Below are 18,709 nucleotides of genomic sequence, written 5' to 3' on the forward strand. Positions count from 1 at the left end.
CGATAATAAGAAATATTTGGTATTACAAGATTGAAAATATCCATACAAGCGAAGATTAGGCAAAGATTGCAGTATAAACTAAACAAAGGCAGAGAAAGAGAAAGATATAGAGGGTGCACATAGTGATTTGATGTGGGAATCCTCAACAAAATTTCAGACTTCTATCTTTAGAAATCATTTTACTCCTCCTTTTTTTAACAAAACTTGAAGTTGAGTTTTCCTCCACCCTATTTAACCTTTAGGGGTCAAGCTACTAGCTCTGCAAAACATTAGGTTCATATGAATTTCTAATCCAAAAAAGTTTTTTTTAGCTGACCTAATTGTTAAAAGTTTTGTAATGGTATTTTCCTTTCATATATTGTGTTTCTATCTCTACAATCGGGGAACTTTTAAACATGTTAGAATTGCTATAAATTCCAAACTTTGCATGATGAATCCTGAACCAGTTAGGTACCATATGATAAGTGTAAAATCCTTTTAATCCTTTCTATGGCAATCCAAAACATGTTATTTATAAAATTTGCTTTTCTTTCATGCATGTTGTCATTCTTGTTGTTTAATAATGGAAAGAATAGAAATACCTGCATAGGCGTCCAAGGGGGGGGGGGGTAATGGGCCATTTGGCACCCCCAAAATTTTGTGAACTATACCCCCCCCAAAAAAAAATTACCCCTACCGTGGGGGTGCCGTAGGCACCCCCAACGATTTTGGGGGGGGTATTTACCCCCCCCAAAACGATTTTGGGGGGGGTATTTACCCCCCAAAACGATTTTGGGGGGGGTATTTACCCCCCCAAACGATTTTGGGGGGGGGTAATTACCCCCCCCAAAATAAATGTTCTTTAAAAAAAAAATTTACTGATAGTTTATTTTAGGATAGGTTATATTGGTTTAGGTGATTGCCCCACATGGTTAAGCAATTGGCCCCCCGCAGGGGCTAGAAATAGGAGAGAAGCTTGTGTGAAAAAAATGAAGAAACGCCCCTTGCCACAAAAGGGACTATACCCCAATATAGTCCAACCAGTTAAAACAGTTCTTAACCATGATAACAAAAAATTTAATTATTTGATCATGTTTTATTTGCTTGGGCCTTTATAAGGGCTAAAACCATCCCGGGGATCTATGATGTAATTGTAAAGCACTGAAGAATCCATAAAATAGATACCTAACTAAATTAAATATTTCATTAAATAATGAAAAAGAATTTCTATAGGCGATTTCTTTTGGGAGGATATCAGGGTGTCTCAAAACTAGTTATAAAACTTACCAGGACCTATAAGACGCTTCACTTTAAAGTATAATCATATTGGTTCATTGGTTAGTGAGTTAATTATTGTATTTTTATGTTCTAAAGAATGAGATACTACTATATATTTGAATAGTAGTGGCGCCCTTAGCATCTAAGAACTCGTGTTTTCTAAAGGGTAAAAAGGGAGGAGAAAAATAGCCTAAAACCACTCAAAGGATTGACCTATAATAGTGTGGAACCATCATGGGATCTATGTGAAGCTTTCCTAAAAAGGAGAACTCAGTATTAAAAGTAATGAAATCTGAAGCTATAGTCAAATAAACCTTACTTACTACTTTATGTTATAGGATAGTACTTATTAACTTAATAGATTAGGTAGGTGCTTTTTTTACATAATTAAATTACCCCCCCCCAAAAATTTTACCCCAGGGGTAAATTAATTTGGGGGGGGTAATTACCCCCCCCAACAGACTTTAAGGGGGGTAATTACCCCCCCCAATTAAATTTTACCCCTGGGGTAAAAATTTTGGGGGGGGTAAAAAAAAATTTCGGCGCGCTTCGCGCGCCATTTTACCCCCCCCAAACACGAATTACCCCCCCCCCTAAAATTTTTTACCCCCCCCAAAAATAAAAGCTTGGACGCCCCTGAATACCTGACCATAATAAAACCTTAATACATTCTTGAAAATATTCCTTTATATAAGGATAATGCAGAGTAGAGTAAAGGTTAATGGGAGATTATAAACCACATTTCTATCTAAACAAAAATAACAAGGATGACATTGACAACATTCATGTAAACAAAGCCCAGCAAATCAAACAGTTAGGTTTACAAACGATACTTATATGTAATGTGAGAGTTTTAAATATTTTCATTTGTCTGACCTGAAATTTTATTTGCAACTGTCTAGTTGAATACAGGTAGCTTTTTATGGACATGCTTATTTATTATAACTTGTATCTAGAAATGCTACGTTATAATATTGTACAAACTCCTTTACGACTTTACCTAACTGTTATATGAATCAGCATGCAAATCTTAAATAGATTGGATTATTCTATTTATATAATATAAAGCTTTGAAGTAAATTTGAAATACACATTCATATTATAAAAGTCTATTCTATCCGATGACGTTTAAGCTTTATTATTGAGGTTAAATGAGATGTTTTAAAGGTTTGGGGGGAGGGGGTAAAGTGGTGATTACCCCCCCCCCAAATGAATTTGGGGGTGCCCCTAAATTTTTTTCCATTTACCCCCCCCCCCCCATTTAAAATTTACTCCTACCTTGGGGTTGCCGTAGTAGGCCCCCTAACCCCCCCCCCAAAAAAAAAAAAATAAATAATCCCTAACAAAAAAATTTTGGCGAGCTTCGCGCCAAAATTTTTACTACTAAATATTTAATAGTATTTCATAATTAGGCACAGGCAGGTACCTTTTTACATTATTAAATTATCCCCCAAAAAATTTAGGTAAAACATTTTACCCCTGCCAACAGATTTCAGTGAGGTAATTACCCCCCCCCCCCCCCCACTCCAAGCAAATTTAACCCCCGGGGTAAAAATTTTGTGTTGGGTAAAAAAAAATTGCGGCGCGCTTCGCGCGCCATTTTACCACCCCCCCCCCCAAATTAAATTACCCCCTTAATAAAATTTTACCCCCATTCAAAAAAAAGCTTTGACGCCCCTGGAGAAATCTATTATATTTTCAGTAATTCGAGGCGGTTAAACATCCCTTTACAACCCTCCCTTTGGACGTATATTTTCATAGGGAGTAAAATTTGTTAATTATGAACAATTTGACTACTTATAGTAATTATCTGCTGATAAGATATATAGATAAAGTTAGTTTTCACTAGTTATTATAAAGTTTACACCAAAACTTTACAGAGATATAGAGATAGGCAATGGTTTAAAAATTATTTGTCCTTTTGATTATTTTAGGGTGCCTAAAATATTGGGTGGAAAAAAGTGTTGTAGATTTATTTTTCCTGAAAACTTTAGAAACTTTTAATCAAGATGTATCATTTGACAATTTCATTAGATAGAGATGGAGAATATTAAAGTACACAAAGATGACAACATCCAAAAGTACCGAAACTTAAATTTAAAACAATTTTCTAATATATAAAGACGCTAGTATCAGACAATTTTTAAGTATTTGTTAAATGTTTTTAAATACGTAGATGGGGGACTGCCATTTACACATGCAGCAAATTTACAGTGGATGTGTTTTTGCCAGTGCAATGGGTGTATTTATGACAAACTGAATTTTTACTGTATAAATGACAGTAAAAACATATATATTTTATAGCAGCAGAGAAAACCATTAACTGATGATCAATGGTAAGACAATCTTTACAAATACATTTCAGCCGTCTAAATCTAATATCAACCGAGAAAATCACATTTTCCCTATGAAATTTAAATGTCTTACTAAAAATGATTTCTGAAATACAGATGGACTATGTGACTTATAGCTAGCGTTGAATCATACTCATAAGAGAAATATTCACAACAAAATTAAACCACATATCTTTAATAGCGGCTGAGATATTGTTTTCCTATAGATAGGGGAGAAGCCGATAATAAAATCATAGTTTTTGAATATATTTTCACAAATAAAAATATTTTTATATATATTTAGATTATGTGTATTATTATTCGAGGCCTATTTTTATAACAATAAAGGATATTTCTATTTTTAAACATTTTAAATTTAAATAATTCATATTTGTTAACATTCAATTTGTCAATGCATTAAACCCTTAAAATTTTGTTATGAATAATGTTCTCACATGATAAGCACATGGTTATATCTCTTAAGATCAAGGTTCAAGGCCTTCTGACCAAACATGCGAATACCCAATCTTATCACCCACCCCCCTTAAACCAACTACACCACAATATAAGATGTAAAATTCTTAAGAACATAAAAAAAGACGACCAATCATTTTTTTAAAAATAATAAATACATATGTAAAATGTAAGTAATCTAGGCTCGCCGTATAATATAGGCCTTAGGGGTTATAGATTTTAGGCCTACGGTAGCATAGGTGTACTTAAAGTGTTAAATATCAGCTGATATATGTTGAAAACAAAAAAAGGGGGGGCTAGGGGAAATGAGCAAGAATGTAAATGGTACACACATATGGGATTCTTGGATTAAAGCGAGAGTGAGTGAGTGAGTGAGTGAGAGAGAGAGAGAGAGAGAGAGAGAGAGAGAGAGAGAGAGAGAGAGAGAGAGAGGGTCAATCTGGGCGGAAATAAAGCGAGAGGGACCATGGTTGACAAACAAAAATAAAATGGTTTTTACAAAAATTTTACTTTCATTACAATTATTTCTTTTAAGCAATTTTTGGAATGAAATTTTAAATCAAAAATTAGTTATAAACCTAATCATTTAAAAGATCTTTCTTTACTAAAAAATGTGACAAAAAACTGGATGGTTTCATTTGGCTACCATGTTCTGAAGCGAGAGTGAAACTCAGGAGATTTTAATGGCTTTAGTCGCTGCAAGCAGTTAAGCTAAGAGTGGTACTCAACCAAGATATTACATCACCAGTGAATAACTTATCTGTGCTAACTATATAACCCAAAAGTTATAATATTTTTGCTTCTGCTGCACGCAGGCAAACCCAACATTGATCCTAATAATAATGACTTAGATAAATAAGTTGTTAACAAAATCCTAAGAAAATTGTGAGATTCTTGTAACAAATATCCACACACACGCAGCAAAAGTGATTGTTTTGTGTGTGTGAGTGTGGGTGTGTGTGTGTTTTGGATGGTGCAAGTTTTTTTTACGTGAAAATGGAACAACGATTGTCAAGTATGTCAATGAGAAGCAGAGCTATACAATTTTGCATTCTAGTTTTGGTAAGTTTTATTCATTTTTATATAAATTTTCATTATTTATCTTAATTCTTATATAAAAGTAACAGGATCAGTGTCTGTGTGTCTGTCCCGAAGAACCTCGTTAGGCGCTGAACCGATATGGTTTTCCTGTACAGTAGTGTAGATTGTCATAGGTTATGGGAATGTTTATAACTCTTTTGGGAAAGGTACCATCGCTGCCCTCCCAAGAGAAATCGCCTCTAGAAAGATATGATCACTCCCCAATTTGGTTAACATAAAAAACTAAAATTGAAAATGAGGTTAGGTCGACTCCCTCCCTCTCCCCCCAACTTAAAGTGCCCCTAGAGGCATCAAGGGGCACTTTAAAATCTTGAATATTTTGATAGAGCATAGTATTTGTTATGTATTTTAATCTTAAAAATTTAAAATTTATTAATTAAAATTTATTAATCTTAAAAATTTAAAAATTTTTAGCATTTATTGTCAAACTGTTTTAAAATAAAAATGTTATTTACACAAAAATGAATGTATGGTGAAAAATAGTACAGGAACATAACGTACATACAGTTTAAAATTAATTTGTAGAAGGGCTAATTTTGATTATCATCATTGTGGATGTACATATATGATACAACAATTTATCCCTTATCCTATAAAATCCTACACAAAAAATGCTTGTACTATTATATTCTTTTTTTGTTTACCTAAGAGATAAGGAATTCTTTAATTTGTAATATTGCTGGTGCAAATTAGCTATTACTAAAATTGCATTGCTAATCTCAAATGCAAATTGTTTGAGTGAAAGTTTTCAGAAGCAAAAAAAACACGATAAAGAATCAAGTATTAGTTGAATAAGCAAATGAATAAAACACATTCTTCCGGGAAAGGGGGATATTGGATTGTAAATTTCTCTGGTATTCAATTTAATAAAACCCATTATCTTATTAGATGGCTTAAAAACTTCGGTTATTTTATTGAATTTTGATTTTGCAATTTCCAGACTAGCGGTGTCCAAACTTTCCAACCAAAACTTTTTATACAAAGTAATGGTAGCTTTGTAAATATTTTATTTATTTAGAAACCTGTTTTTCTCAAAAATATCTTTAGTTTGTGAAAACTAAACAAAACAGTCTTTTGTCATAAACATAATGTATTTTTAGATGAATGATCATACAAAAAGCAACCAAGAGCAATCTTACAATCGGTGTTAAAAACATTTAATTAATTCAACACAATAGAATTTGAATAAAATAAAAAATAATGACTGTTCAGTACTATCATAATTTGCTATGATATTGAGAAGGAAGAATATATAAAGATGAAGCTGTCTTTCTTCTTATTGTTATTGTCTTTAACATTCTCCCAATTTCACAATGAAATAGGCACAACCGACTGAAGGTCTTGCAAATAGGTTTTTTTCAGGGTCATGCGATCATTTTAAAAATGACTCATCGACTACAAACAAAACTCAACAACTATTTTCCCTTTCTTTTAGCCAACACTTGAAAGGACACTCTAAAAATATGTTTTGTCTCCAAAATTAGTCAACGAACTTAAAACAAAAAAATGGTAAGCTGACAGCTTCAATGTTTCCATTAATTTTAATGCGAGCTTTCATTTGATTTCAGCGCTACCTTTAAAGATATAGGTAATTGAAGAAAACAAGAGGTTAAAATACGTTAGATTTATTAAGGTTTTTCTTTTCTGTGTGTAACAAAAAAGTCTTATTATTTGTAATGGTCTTTGTAAGTTTGTGACTTGCCTTGAATTAATTTATTTTTTAGAAAATAGTCTTTTGACTGTTTTAAAGTTTTTATACTTTAGCAGACAAAATAAAATATAGGACTTTCTTTTTAAGTATTTTTTGGCCAGGTCGTCTGTATCCTTGGCTGCATAAACACTTTATATTGGATGCATATTTTAACACCAATTTGTTTATTTCCTCTGAGGCTCTTACCGACCAGAAGAAATATAGTCAGCCCAAACAGTTCAAACATTTATTTAAGATTTGTTAATAGGAAGCTTATGCACCTAAGACTTTTATTAAAACTAACCTAGTCCAAAAAAGCATCACATATCGTAAATTAAAAATCATCCAGATTGGTGATCCAATTGCAGGATATCTACTACTTTTGAGAATAGTCCCTATCGTAAAATCGCCCCATAAGGGGCGATTCATCGTATTTTTAAAATAGCTTTTTATAGGTTATTTAGGTTAGGTTATATTGGATTAGGTGATTGCCCCACAGGGTTAGAGCCCCCCGCAGGGGCAAGAAATAGGAGAAAAGGTACTGTGAAAAATACAAAGAATCGCCCCATAAGGTGCGATGTTTCGAAAGGGACTATACCCCTACTTTTTCCTATATTTGTTGACAGTGAAAGTAAAATGTCAACATTCCCTTAAATAAAAATAAATGACTACCTTCCCTTTTTACCATGTTACTTTTACCATGTTACTGAAGGATGGAAGGGAATTGTAATGTAGCTTCGTTACTAAAAAGATATTAGTAGCTTTAGATATTATACAGTTGTGGTTGACTTTTTATGGTATTTGTGTAATAGTTTAAAACAGGGATAATTTGATTGAACAATTTCAAATTAAAATTTAAAAGTAAAATTACTTCAGGGATAAGAAAATTATTCCTTCTGTAGATTGAAATTATTGTTTGAACAGTTTGGACACCAATCGATCAAAATTCAATAAATGTATTCAAAGTTTGGAGCCAATTAATAAGATTGAATAATTACAAATCTTCAAATCTTTGGGTACTATTATCGTATGATTTACAGTCCAATGTCCCCGCGTTCCCGGAATTACTTTAAGGTCCAACTTGATATTCCTTACTTATCCCGCGGTCGTGGCTTAACACGTAGTGCATCTGCTCGTCGCCGGGGAGGTAATAGGTTCGAATCTCGGGCCAACACCGCGTCATAGTGCGCGACATAAATAGTAAGAGTAGGGAGAATGCCTTGGCACATAAACAGGTGCAACTCACTACCATGCACATTTAGGACTTCTCAGACAATGGTGATGATAATGGTGATATCCTTTACTTATTTGATTGATAATCATTTAATTTTTCATAATCTACTCAATGAAACTTATCAAATTGTAACACAATTTAATTGGGCCAGCTTAATTAGTTTATATAACTATCTTTTTAAATCTGTTTTTTTTGTTGAAAAAATCTACAGAATACATATAAGAAAGATTATTTTCATATCATAGTTAAATGCAGGGCTCGGCAGCTGCTAATACGATGCGCTGAAGCGAATAAAACCCGTGTGGATGCTTTGAATATTTTTTTTAGTGAAAAAAGGGATTGTCATTTTAAAGTCTGGGTTAGACATCCAGCTGATTTTTAAGATTGTATAAGGTTCATTTCCTAAAGGCTTACAGGCAGCTGTCGCTAGTCTAAGTACTGAGCCCTGGTTAGATGATTCAGATGAATTAAAATCTTTGTTGAGAAAGAAGTCCAAAGAAGCACTATATATTTTTAGAAAACAAATATTTTTAAATAAAAAGTGTACACACAAAAAGCAACAATTTGCTTTACTAAAAAGGTCACATCATCTAATTAAATTTGTTGATTTAATTTTTTTCTAGTTGTGCTCTGATTTTTACAATACACGTTTATGCATTGCTGCAAAAATTAAAATATGAATCAATACCAGGTCATTTTTAACATTGCTTCATTTTTGCTGTACAGAAATATAAAAAGGGTTTATGCACTTTCCAATCCTTTATTTTTAACCGATCAGGTTGTTCCTTTCAGGGGAGATATGATATTATCCTCTGGTGGTTTGAAGCTATATTCTAGGGGGCATATTATTTTCAAATAGGCTAGTGGCGAAGCTGCTATTACATTACAATTATTTTTCATGCCATTTATTTGTGTTATGGCCGTGCAGAGTTTTTTTTTTTATATTTCACCTCGAATTTTCAAGATTAAGTATTTATTAAGAAATTCATATATTTTTCTTGAATGTCATCAAATACTACCTGTTGCTTTATTTACTTGATTGATAGAACGTATTACAACAGAAATGTGAAATGTATCTCTGGAATGATTACTGAACTATGACCAATGTCAAATTGTTTATCCTGTCCAAAAAAAACAAGAATTAAAACAAACTGAGCATTAAAAAATTAAAATATTTTGTTTCTCTAAATACCGCTCATATCATCTAGAGGCTCTGGACCCGAAAGAGTAGTTAAGAGACTGTAATATAGCTAAAAACCTTACTAACCAAGACTTTGATTTAAAAATCATATAGCTTAAAACCATTTCTGGACCAAAATTCAATTGGTTAAGTAGTTTTAGACAAAAAAAAATCTTACTACTTTATATTATAACTAATACATACAATAAACACTGGCACATTTACTACTAAAATGTCACATACTGAAATAATAGTTAATAACATACATAACCCATGACTCAAACCCGTCACCTCATTGACAACTAATGTGAAATTAATATATTTAATATTCTAACTTTCTCAACTTAGAATAGATTAAACGGAAATGTATTAATTGTAGAGTGACCACATAACTCTAACAAACAAAAAATAAACAAATCACATAATATGTATTGCCAATCAAAATTAATACACTTTTCCGAATGTTGTTGTTTATATAACAAGAATAAAAATTTCCATAAAAGTAAAGTTCTTTTATATAATATCTGATGGATGTAAGTAATAACTCTAGGTGTCTCAACCATGACACTTTGGTTGAGCTTGACTTCCGAATTAGTGGGAAGTTCACGAGATCAGTTGGCGAACATACAAACCCCCAATACCAGGAACCATCAAGTTTCAACAGCAGGTTTGAATATAGATTTATTGATGAAATTATTTCAAAAGACCTGAAATTACAAGATCAATTAATAAACAGAATAAAATATTATTCGTTATCTTAAAACTTTGAGCACTAAAAAAAATCTTTTTCTTTTCTTATGGTTAAAGAATCTTTGGAAACTTTGGCTTTAAAGGAAAATTATTTGGTTTAATAAATCATTGTTAAATGCAACAATAAGGCACATAAAAATTACTAAAACATATATTAATCATAATTAAGTTTCATGCTTAGCTGGCTAAAGCCTTTTTTTTTAAAACTACATATAATCGTCCTATACACCATACTTCTTAATCAAATTAACAAATTCTACCTGAAGCTCTTATGGTTTCAAATCCCTGATATACTAGGGTAGTTCACACTCAATGAGACCAATGATAGGCCCAATTTTGTTCTCCGCAATCTTCACACTCTCATATCTCATTCAAAAGTAAAGAACGTGCGCTTCAAAATAAACAAACACTCTATGCCGCGCCACATTATGAAAGGAAAGCCCTAAAGACGACATTTGCGCTTTGTTTTTGGTTTAATGATAAGGAATTTAATTTCGAACTTGATAAACACAAAGCTTCCTCGAAAAGAGGTTAAGACACACCCCCCGTTTGAAAGTCAAATTAACTTCCTTAACGAGATTCAAGGTTTTTTTCGCGCTGAGCACTAGCAACATTTCTCACTAAACTCAACTCACCATAATCACATGAGAATGGCCACATCCCGAAAACGTGACAATTTTGCTCCTAACTAAATGAAACCCCGTGAAATGCATACACAATATTATACTCCTCACTAGGACTCATAATACCTCACATTTAGGATAGAAGGATGGGGATTGGTTTGTACCATTCAACATTCCATGCACATGACAATCACAAGATCACATACACAATCCTAAAATGGATAATCCTATTAATCATGATGTTGTCAATATAACAACTATACTAAATAATCATTTCATAATCAATAGGTAATAAATCATTATTAATAAATCAATAAGTACCTACGAAATCAGGTTGAAATGTAAATGTAAACAATAATGGTAAAAATAAAACGAAATAAATCTTAGACAAGAAAATTAAGATTTATAGGTACTTAAAACTAAATTTGTTAAGCATCAAAAAGAGTAGTAAGAAAAAATTTTTCAAAATCCTTGGGCAGAAAGTTTTTCAAACCTAATGAATAAGAACTGTAATATCTTAATCAACAAATAAAACTTTTTAATACTTAAAGAATAGCAAAATAATATCTTCGTTAGAATTTTCATTGAAATTATGAAAAATACCAATTTTTCTTTGTAAAAAAAATATGAGACTTTAAATATGAATTTTCAATCATTCCTTGATCTAAATAAAAATGTTTTACTTGATTGAAATTCATATATAATTTTAAAAAAATCTGCTAAAAAAATACTTGATTTTTTTTCTTAGAATAAATATCGAATCACGCAACCTCGACACATTTATTCCTTTTTGTTAAACTTTTCAGGTAAGTTTTAAAATGAATTGTACTTTTGAAAAGAAATTAAACTCAATAAAATTAAATTTGAGCATATGAAATAGAAGAATATTTAATCGCATTTCATTTGATTCTTATTTTAGGCATAAAAATAGGCATATGAAAAATGTGGCTTTTTACTAAAAAAATCTCAATTTCCATAAAATAAGAATCAATTATTAATCATAATTTTTAACAACTGCCTGACTGATACAGCATGTTCTTCTAGGGGAGATTTATCTGTCAGTCTGAACAAGACTCTTGCCGTCTTTCTTCCATCCTCAATTCTCGTCACTCGGCCCATCCTCAAACATCTCATCAGCGGATTGGTACTCGTAACCAGAACTATATCTCCATCAGTTAGTGGCTCCGCCATCTCATCCTTCCACTTGGACATCCGTAATATCTTCGGTAGGATCTCCTGGCGGTAGGCAGTCCAAAACTGGGCAGATAAATCTTCCAACAACTTCAACCTGGAGGAAATTTGGTCCTCCGGCTTCATCGCCACATTGCACAACGGCTGGCGGTCAACATTTCCCAGCAGCTGGCCAGGGGTAATCAGCCGCCAATTCTCCACGTCGTTCGCAGCTTCAATCGTCAGTGGTCTGCTATTCATAATTTTGCTGACCTCCGCCAACAGCACCAGGAGCTCGTTGAAATTAACAGAACTATTCACCAACTTCTTGGACAGCAATCTCTTGGTTAATCCCACCATTTTCTCAGCCTGCCCAATATAATGGTGGGCTCGGGCCGGGATCTGAGACCAAGAAAACTCTACCTGGCTGCCCAACTTCTGCTCTAAAACCTTGCGAGCACCGGATAATTGTGTGCCCATGTCGCTTACTATGATCTTCGGCAGACAATGAACAGCTTCCAACTTGCGCAGGGACAACAGGATACTGCTGGTATCATACTTTTCCAAGGCATCTAACCACAACGCCCCTGAGAATCTGCAGACTACCACGAACACCCACACTTTCTTCGTTGCTGTCTGACTCCTCGTTTTGGCGGCAGCTCTCCTCGTAACCAGCGGACCCATCAGGTCGACTTGCACAGCTTCAAAAGGCCTGCTCGGGACCAACTTGTCAGGTAACACCTCCTTCATGGTAGCACGACATTCCTTAGCCCTCTCGACACTGCAGGGCCAACATTTCTTCACTTCCATGATGGCCAACCTCCTTGCCTTCACAATCCAGCACCAACGGCGGCTCTCAGCTAAAGTTCCACGGACACCAGAGTGAAGCTCAACATGCGCTTCTCTCATAAAAACAGCAGCTAACCAATTACCAGGCTCCAAAATTATTAAACCTGGCATGTCTTCAAATATCATTTTACGGCCGCCAGTAATGGCGTCAATGACTGGCTGTCCTCGACCAACCATTTTAAGAATCCTCATCTCCCTGGTCACATAATTTCCACCCGGACCAACGACAGGCCAGGTCAATGATACTTCATGCACTAATGGATTTAATGACGCATAATTGCCTTTAGCATCATTTATCCACTCATCCTCTTGGCTTCGTGACACAATGAAAAGTTCCGCCGCCGCCATAAAATTGTACAAAGACGGCTTGTACACAGAATCTGCGGCTGCTACATGACTACCAGCGGCTGTAGCCTTACCTTCTTGTCTGCTCTTTAGCTTCTTCAACCAGGTGTTCGCAACTTGCAGGACAGCTGCCATAATACGTTTGGCCTGCCCAAATGATCTCCTGTGCTTAAACCTAAAGACATCTTCAGCGGCTTCTCCGGCAACTTTCATTGAACATAACTTAACCATTTTGGTATTCAACTCCTCTGGGGGTAAAACCTGCTTGACTTCTTCGGCAGTTTTCACCGGCCACGCACTTTCATCCTGGCGCAACCATTCTGGGCCCAATCTGTACCTGGAACCTGGTCCCAAATCTGATACTTTGCAGGTGCTTCTGGTGCCCAAATCTGCAACGTTTTGCGTCCCCGGGACCCACCTCCAGTCATCCTTGTTGGTCGCAGATTGAATTTCTCCAATACGATGAGAATTAAATGTGTTCAACATAGCACTGTTGGAAACTATTTGTGATAAAACACACGATGAATCAGTAAAATACATCACTCTGATAATATCAAAGGGCAGGGCATCTCTGACGGACTTTGCCAACCTTGTGGACATCTGGCACCCCATCAACTCAAGGCGTGGAATTGACTCACACTTGACCGGCGCAACTCTTGACTTGGTGGCTAGCAGAAACGTTTCAAAACCTTGTCTAGTTGGCCACCTCAAATATGCATTAGATGCATAAGCCTCTGATGACCCATCCGAAAACATCATCAAGGATGGAAGGCCAGTTGGTTCATCCGGGACCACACAACGGTCAAACTCCAATTTAGCGACCTCAGCTCTGTCCTCCAGCGACTGAACAAGTTCATCCCGTAGACTTTTTGGAATGAAATCTTGCCAGCCCAAATTCAGCAAACAGGTTTTCCGCAGGACAAGTTTAATTCTCAACAGAATAGGGCTGCAAAGCCCGATCGGGTCGAAGGTTTGGGCGGCGAACCTATGGACCATCTTCTTTGTCAGATTCTCGTCCAAGGCGTCCTGGAGGTTGTACAAATCAGCATCCTCTTTCACCTTCCTTCCCTTGACTTTACCATCTTGGTTGACTCTTGTGGCGATGGACAACACATCGGTGGCTGGCTTCCATATCAGCCCGAGAACCTTGGTATGCTGGCAATCATCTCCAGAATAAATGACTTGTTTGAAGGAAAAACTACCTTTACCGATAATCCTGTCGGCCTCTTTCATCATCTCCTTGGCTTCTGGCTTCGATCCTGCTCCCGAAATAACGTCATCTATGAAGCTGTGCTTCTCAAGCTTGACTGCAACTGGAATCTGAGGTAACTTGAACTCCTCATCAGGGTAGGTAGGTATTTGTGGCTCCTTCCATAATTCAGGTTTGGCAACAATTTCACTACCGTTTATTTGTCCCTCTCCATACATCTCCTTGACCTCTGCTTCACTCTTTCCGCCGAACAGGCGGGACGTCAACTTCAGGGCTGTAACTGCCAAATTTCCCGCAGCTAACTCGCCGAAATTTACAACTTTGGTCAGGTAAATTTCAAGTGGACCATCTGGCGTCGGGGAAAACAAAACTCTCTTCATCTGGCTGTCGAACTCTGTGGCCAGGATGGAGTTATAAAACTTGGAGATATCCGCGGTTATACCAACCTTGTAACCGCGGAAAAGCATCAAATGATAAAAAATCTTCTGCATTGGCGGCGGGCCTCCCAGCATTATGTTATTAAAACTGGTACCCTTGAACGTCAGAGAACTATTTGCACACAATCGCATGGGTGTGGAACTTGAATCCTCCTTGAAAGCAACCACTATTGATGAACAAGACTTAGGTCCTTCATACTGCAACTCTTCAGGCGTGGCTTTTTGGAAAACGCCTCTTCTTATGGCGTCGTTGAATACCTCCACATACATTCCATAGGTACCTTCCTTGACCATCCTGGCACGATCCTTTTCAGCAATTTTGCGGGCTAAACTCTCATTGTAGGGTAAAGTGTGAGGATCTTCAATATAAGCATATTGACCTGTCCACTTGTTGGACTGCAAGTCTAGTGTTAAACCTGCCTCAATTATCCTCTGCCTCTCACGCTGGTCCCAGGTAGTGCCGTCGGCCATAGCCTTGCACTCTTGACAAGCAGTACATCCTGGACAAAGTGCCTGCGGCTGTATGCCAAACGATTCAGACGTCAGAAAGTCTGGCAAAGTGCCTCCACTGACACTGACAGCCTTATAAGCCGACTTTTGATCTCCAGCTCCACCATCAGCACTCGTACAGATAAAACCACTACCAAAAATGGTTCGCCACAACATAGACTGGCCCACTTTCTGGTAGGTTGAAGGAAACACGTCAGGATGTGTATTTCCAATGATGATATCTAAGCCTCCACTAATATATGTAAACCTTTCTGGCGGCATTTTAAATATCTCGGCGGCAGTTTCGGGGTGGACCGAGCGCATCTCGTTGGCCCCGCCGAGGGTAGGCATGACAGCTGCCTCAAACTCCCTCAGATTGCCGTCCCTATCCTTCAGATAAAACACAACATTGCGGCAGGAAGACTCACTGCCATCAGCTACAGAAATAGTTGTATATCTGCCAGTAGATTTCAGCTTCAACTTGTTGGATAACTTCTCAGACACAAGTGGCAAATTTGCCCCGGAGTCAAACATTACCGTGGCGTGGCAGGTGCCGCCGCCAGGTGCTACAACAGGAACTAACTGAAGTAAGAAGGTACAGGGGCTGGGTGCAGAACTTGACTTGTAGACTGTATTCACACCAGCACTAGCCTCATGGAGTAACCTGGAATGGTATCTGTCGCAATCATTAGTACCACAAACACCAAGCTTCTCAGATTTATTACACTTGTCAGCAGTATGGCCGTCGCACAAGCAGAGTTCACATAACTTCTTCTGCTGGACAATTTTCTTTCGGTCAACCACATCCATCTTCTTAAACGTGAGGCAACGGAAAATCGGATGCTTCTCCTTGCAGCTCTCCACAGGACATGCACTGTTCCACTTGGAAGCCTTGTCCTTCCCAGCCTTTCCATTCTTATTGTCGTTGCGGCCAGATACTTGCGCGGCGGCAGCTCTGTCACGATTTCTCTTGCCGGCGCCATTGTCATAGGACATATCACCAGCCAACATGGCACCCCTGGTCCTCTCCAGCAGTTCAACAATCTTCGGGATGTTGGGTTGGTTCATGCTACCTAGCTCCATCATAATTTTGTCTCTCAAATTTTCAGGGCACTTGTCTTTAAAAATATGAATAAGAGTTAGGTGGTTGTAATCCTTAGCTGCAGAACCAACGATGGCTTCTACCTCCTGCATCATGCTCTTGAAGGTAGCAATTGCGCTAACCACGTCCACAGGTTTATCCACAGGTTTCATCTTGTTCAACTTAGTTAAAATCCTCATGAACCGGCGAGTGTTTGATAAAAACATCTGGTCAAGAAACGCCCATTGTTCATTGTGATCTCTAATCGCTGACACTTGCTTGCGTAGTTCCGGGTTGGTTATCACCTTCTCCATACACAACATCAGACTTAACCTCTGGTCAGCAAATCCATAACCAGAGCATAGATCCTTAAAGACCTGTTTAAAGTTTGGGTAATCCGTGTCAGTACCGTCGAACGACGGCAACAAACTGTTGTCCCAGCGCCCATACTGCGGGTTGGAACTCCGAATATCCACGGCAGACATACTTCTGGAGAGCATGGCAGGTGTCCCACTCTCATCCAGGTTAGATGAACGACGTTCCATCTCTCTAAGCCTTCGGTACATATCACGTACTTCTTGGCGCAACTCCACGGAAATTTTAAGCACTCCCATGTCCATCTTCACCTTCTCAATGACGTCAAGGTTCCTGGCGACAGTGCTTGACCTCGCGTCATCTGAATCATTGTCAAGCCAGTACAGAATTTTTGTACACTGCTCCAACGACGCATAAACTTTATCTGCAACAGTTTTCTGCTCACTAGCTTCATCCAAGTCACGCTTGAACTCGCGCAGCTCACTAGTCTCCACGGCAGGTTTTAGACTTTTTATTAGGTCAGATTGGTCCTTGACCTCACTAAAAATGTCACGAATTGATTTTACATTCACATTTTCACATGAACTAAAACTTTGGCAGGCCTTTAGATTGTCATAAAACAATTTTAACTGTTCATCAAAAACTTCTAGCCTTTCACTGCCAATAGCGATTGCTCGCTCAATTTTCTGCTTTTTGGTTAGTGGCATATTGATTCACTAGGTACTTATTTCACAGAAAAATTGTCACAGTTTATTGCATCAATAATTCACTAGATGCTATTGATCTCTTGATGAATGCTAACGCCTATTCATCAGATATTTTGAAATTGTCTCAACCATGACACTTTGGTTGAGCTTGACTTCCGAATTAGTGGGAAGTTCACGAGATCAGTTGGCGAACATACAAACCCCCAATACCAGGAACCATCAAGTTTCAACAGCAGGTTTGAATATAGATTTATTGATGAAATTATTTCAAAAGACCTGAAATTACAAGATCAATTAATAAACAGAATAAAATATTATTCGTTATCTTAAAACTTTGAGCACTAAAAAAAATCTTTTTCTTTTCTTATGGTTAAAGAATCTTTGGAAACTTTGGCTTTAAAGGAAAATTATTTGGTTTAATAAATCATTGTTAAATGCAACAATAAGGCACATAAAAATTACTAAAACATATATTAATCATAATTAAGTTTCATGCTTAGCTGGCTAAAGCCTTTTTTTTTAAAACTACATATAATCGTCCTATACACCATACTTCTTAATCAAATTAACAAATTCTACCTGAAGCTCTTATGGTTTCAAATCCCTGATATACTAGGGTAGTTCACACTCAATGAGACCAATGATAGGCCCAATTTTGTTCTCCGCAATCTTCACACTCTCATATCTCATTCAAAAGTAAAGAACGTGCGCTTCAAAATAAACAAACACTCTATGCCGCGCCACATTATGAAAGGAAAGCCCTAAAGACGACATTTGCGCTTTGTTTTTGATTTAATGATAAGGAATTTAATTTCGAACTTGATAAACACAAAGCTTCCTCGAAAAGAGGTTAAGACACTAGGTATACACTATAAAGTTGCTACGCTCCTTTGAAAGCTGCTCGAAAACTGTTGATAAATCAGTTTTAAAAATGGTAAAATGTTTAAGATTTAAGAAGGACATAATATTATATTGGTTTTAGTTTAAGAAATGAAGTAGCTTTATTAGATACAAAATAACCATTAATGCTTACTATTTTAACAATTAGAAAACTTTCTTTCATCTAAAAAGGCTATAGACCAAACGGACCTAACCTGCTGACGTATACACCACAAACACATAAAAATCTCGCATTTAAAAATGACAATAATTATAGGATGATTAGATCTATCATTTTGTGACAGGAAGAGCTACACATAAACACATAATAATCACAGTCATTCTAAAGTGATACATTAAAATCATTTAAATTTACTATTAAACTAAATTATTAAACAGCATATAGTTAAAAAGAAATAATAATATAACTGACAATCCTTAAATAAAAGTAAAAGGATAACTCAGTCCGCATTTTTAGAACTCGCCAGCTTCTATACTGCTGTGGTTCTTTATTAAAGTAAATCTACTTATAGGTCACAGAAATGTTTTCCGCAGATAGTAAAATTAAAATTGTAAGTTCTATTA

General features: G+C 36.3%; 3 protein-coding genes and 1 non-coding gene across 4 annotated transcripts in view; 1 reads left to right on the forward strand and 3 right to left on the reverse strand.

The window, feature by feature from the left end:
• LOC145325001 (b(0,+)-type amino acid transporter 1-like) overlaps positions 1-18,709 on the reverse strand; it is a 355,348-nt gene that overhangs the window by 85,340 nt on the left and 251,299 nt on the right. The window lies entirely within an intron of this gene.
• LOC145325290 (small nucleolar RNA ceN39) lies at positions 704-826 on the reverse strand. Its single transcript, XR_013881430.1, has one exon. It is a non-coding gene; the product is annotated as a small nucleolar RNA ceN39 (small nucleolar RNA).
• Positions 4,771-18,709, forward strand: part of spz4 (Spaetzle domain-containing protein 4) — a 33,661-nt gene continuing 19,722 nt past the window's right edge. The window contains exon 1 of the mRNA XM_080167758.1: positions 4,771-5,126. Coding sequence (XP_080023884.1) covers positions 5,061-5,126 — 66 coding nt within the window. The 5' untranslated portion in view covers positions 4,771-5,060. The remainder of the gene's footprint in view (positions 5,127-18,709) is intronic.
• On the reverse strand, positions 9,944-17,940 carry LOC145324983 (uncharacterized). The gene is made up of 2 exons (XM_080167757.1): positions 17,825-17,940; positions 9,944-17,521 (listed from the first exon to the last, which is right to left on the reverse strand). The coding sequence occupies exon 2, from the start codon at positions 17,243-17,245 to the stop codon at positions 11,630-11,632; it is 5,616 nt and encodes a 1,871-aa protein (XP_080023883.1). The 5' UTR covers positions 17,246-17,521; positions 17,825-17,940; the 3' UTR covers positions 9,944-11,629.

Source organism: Acartia tonsa, chromosome 7 (assembly GCF_053477335.1).
Source record: "Acartia tonsa isolate MP-2025a chromosome 7, ASM5347733v1, whole genome shotgun sequence".
NCBI classification, from domain to species: Eukaryota; Metazoa; Arthropoda; class Copepoda; order Calanoida; family Acartiidae; genus Acartia; species Acartia tonsa.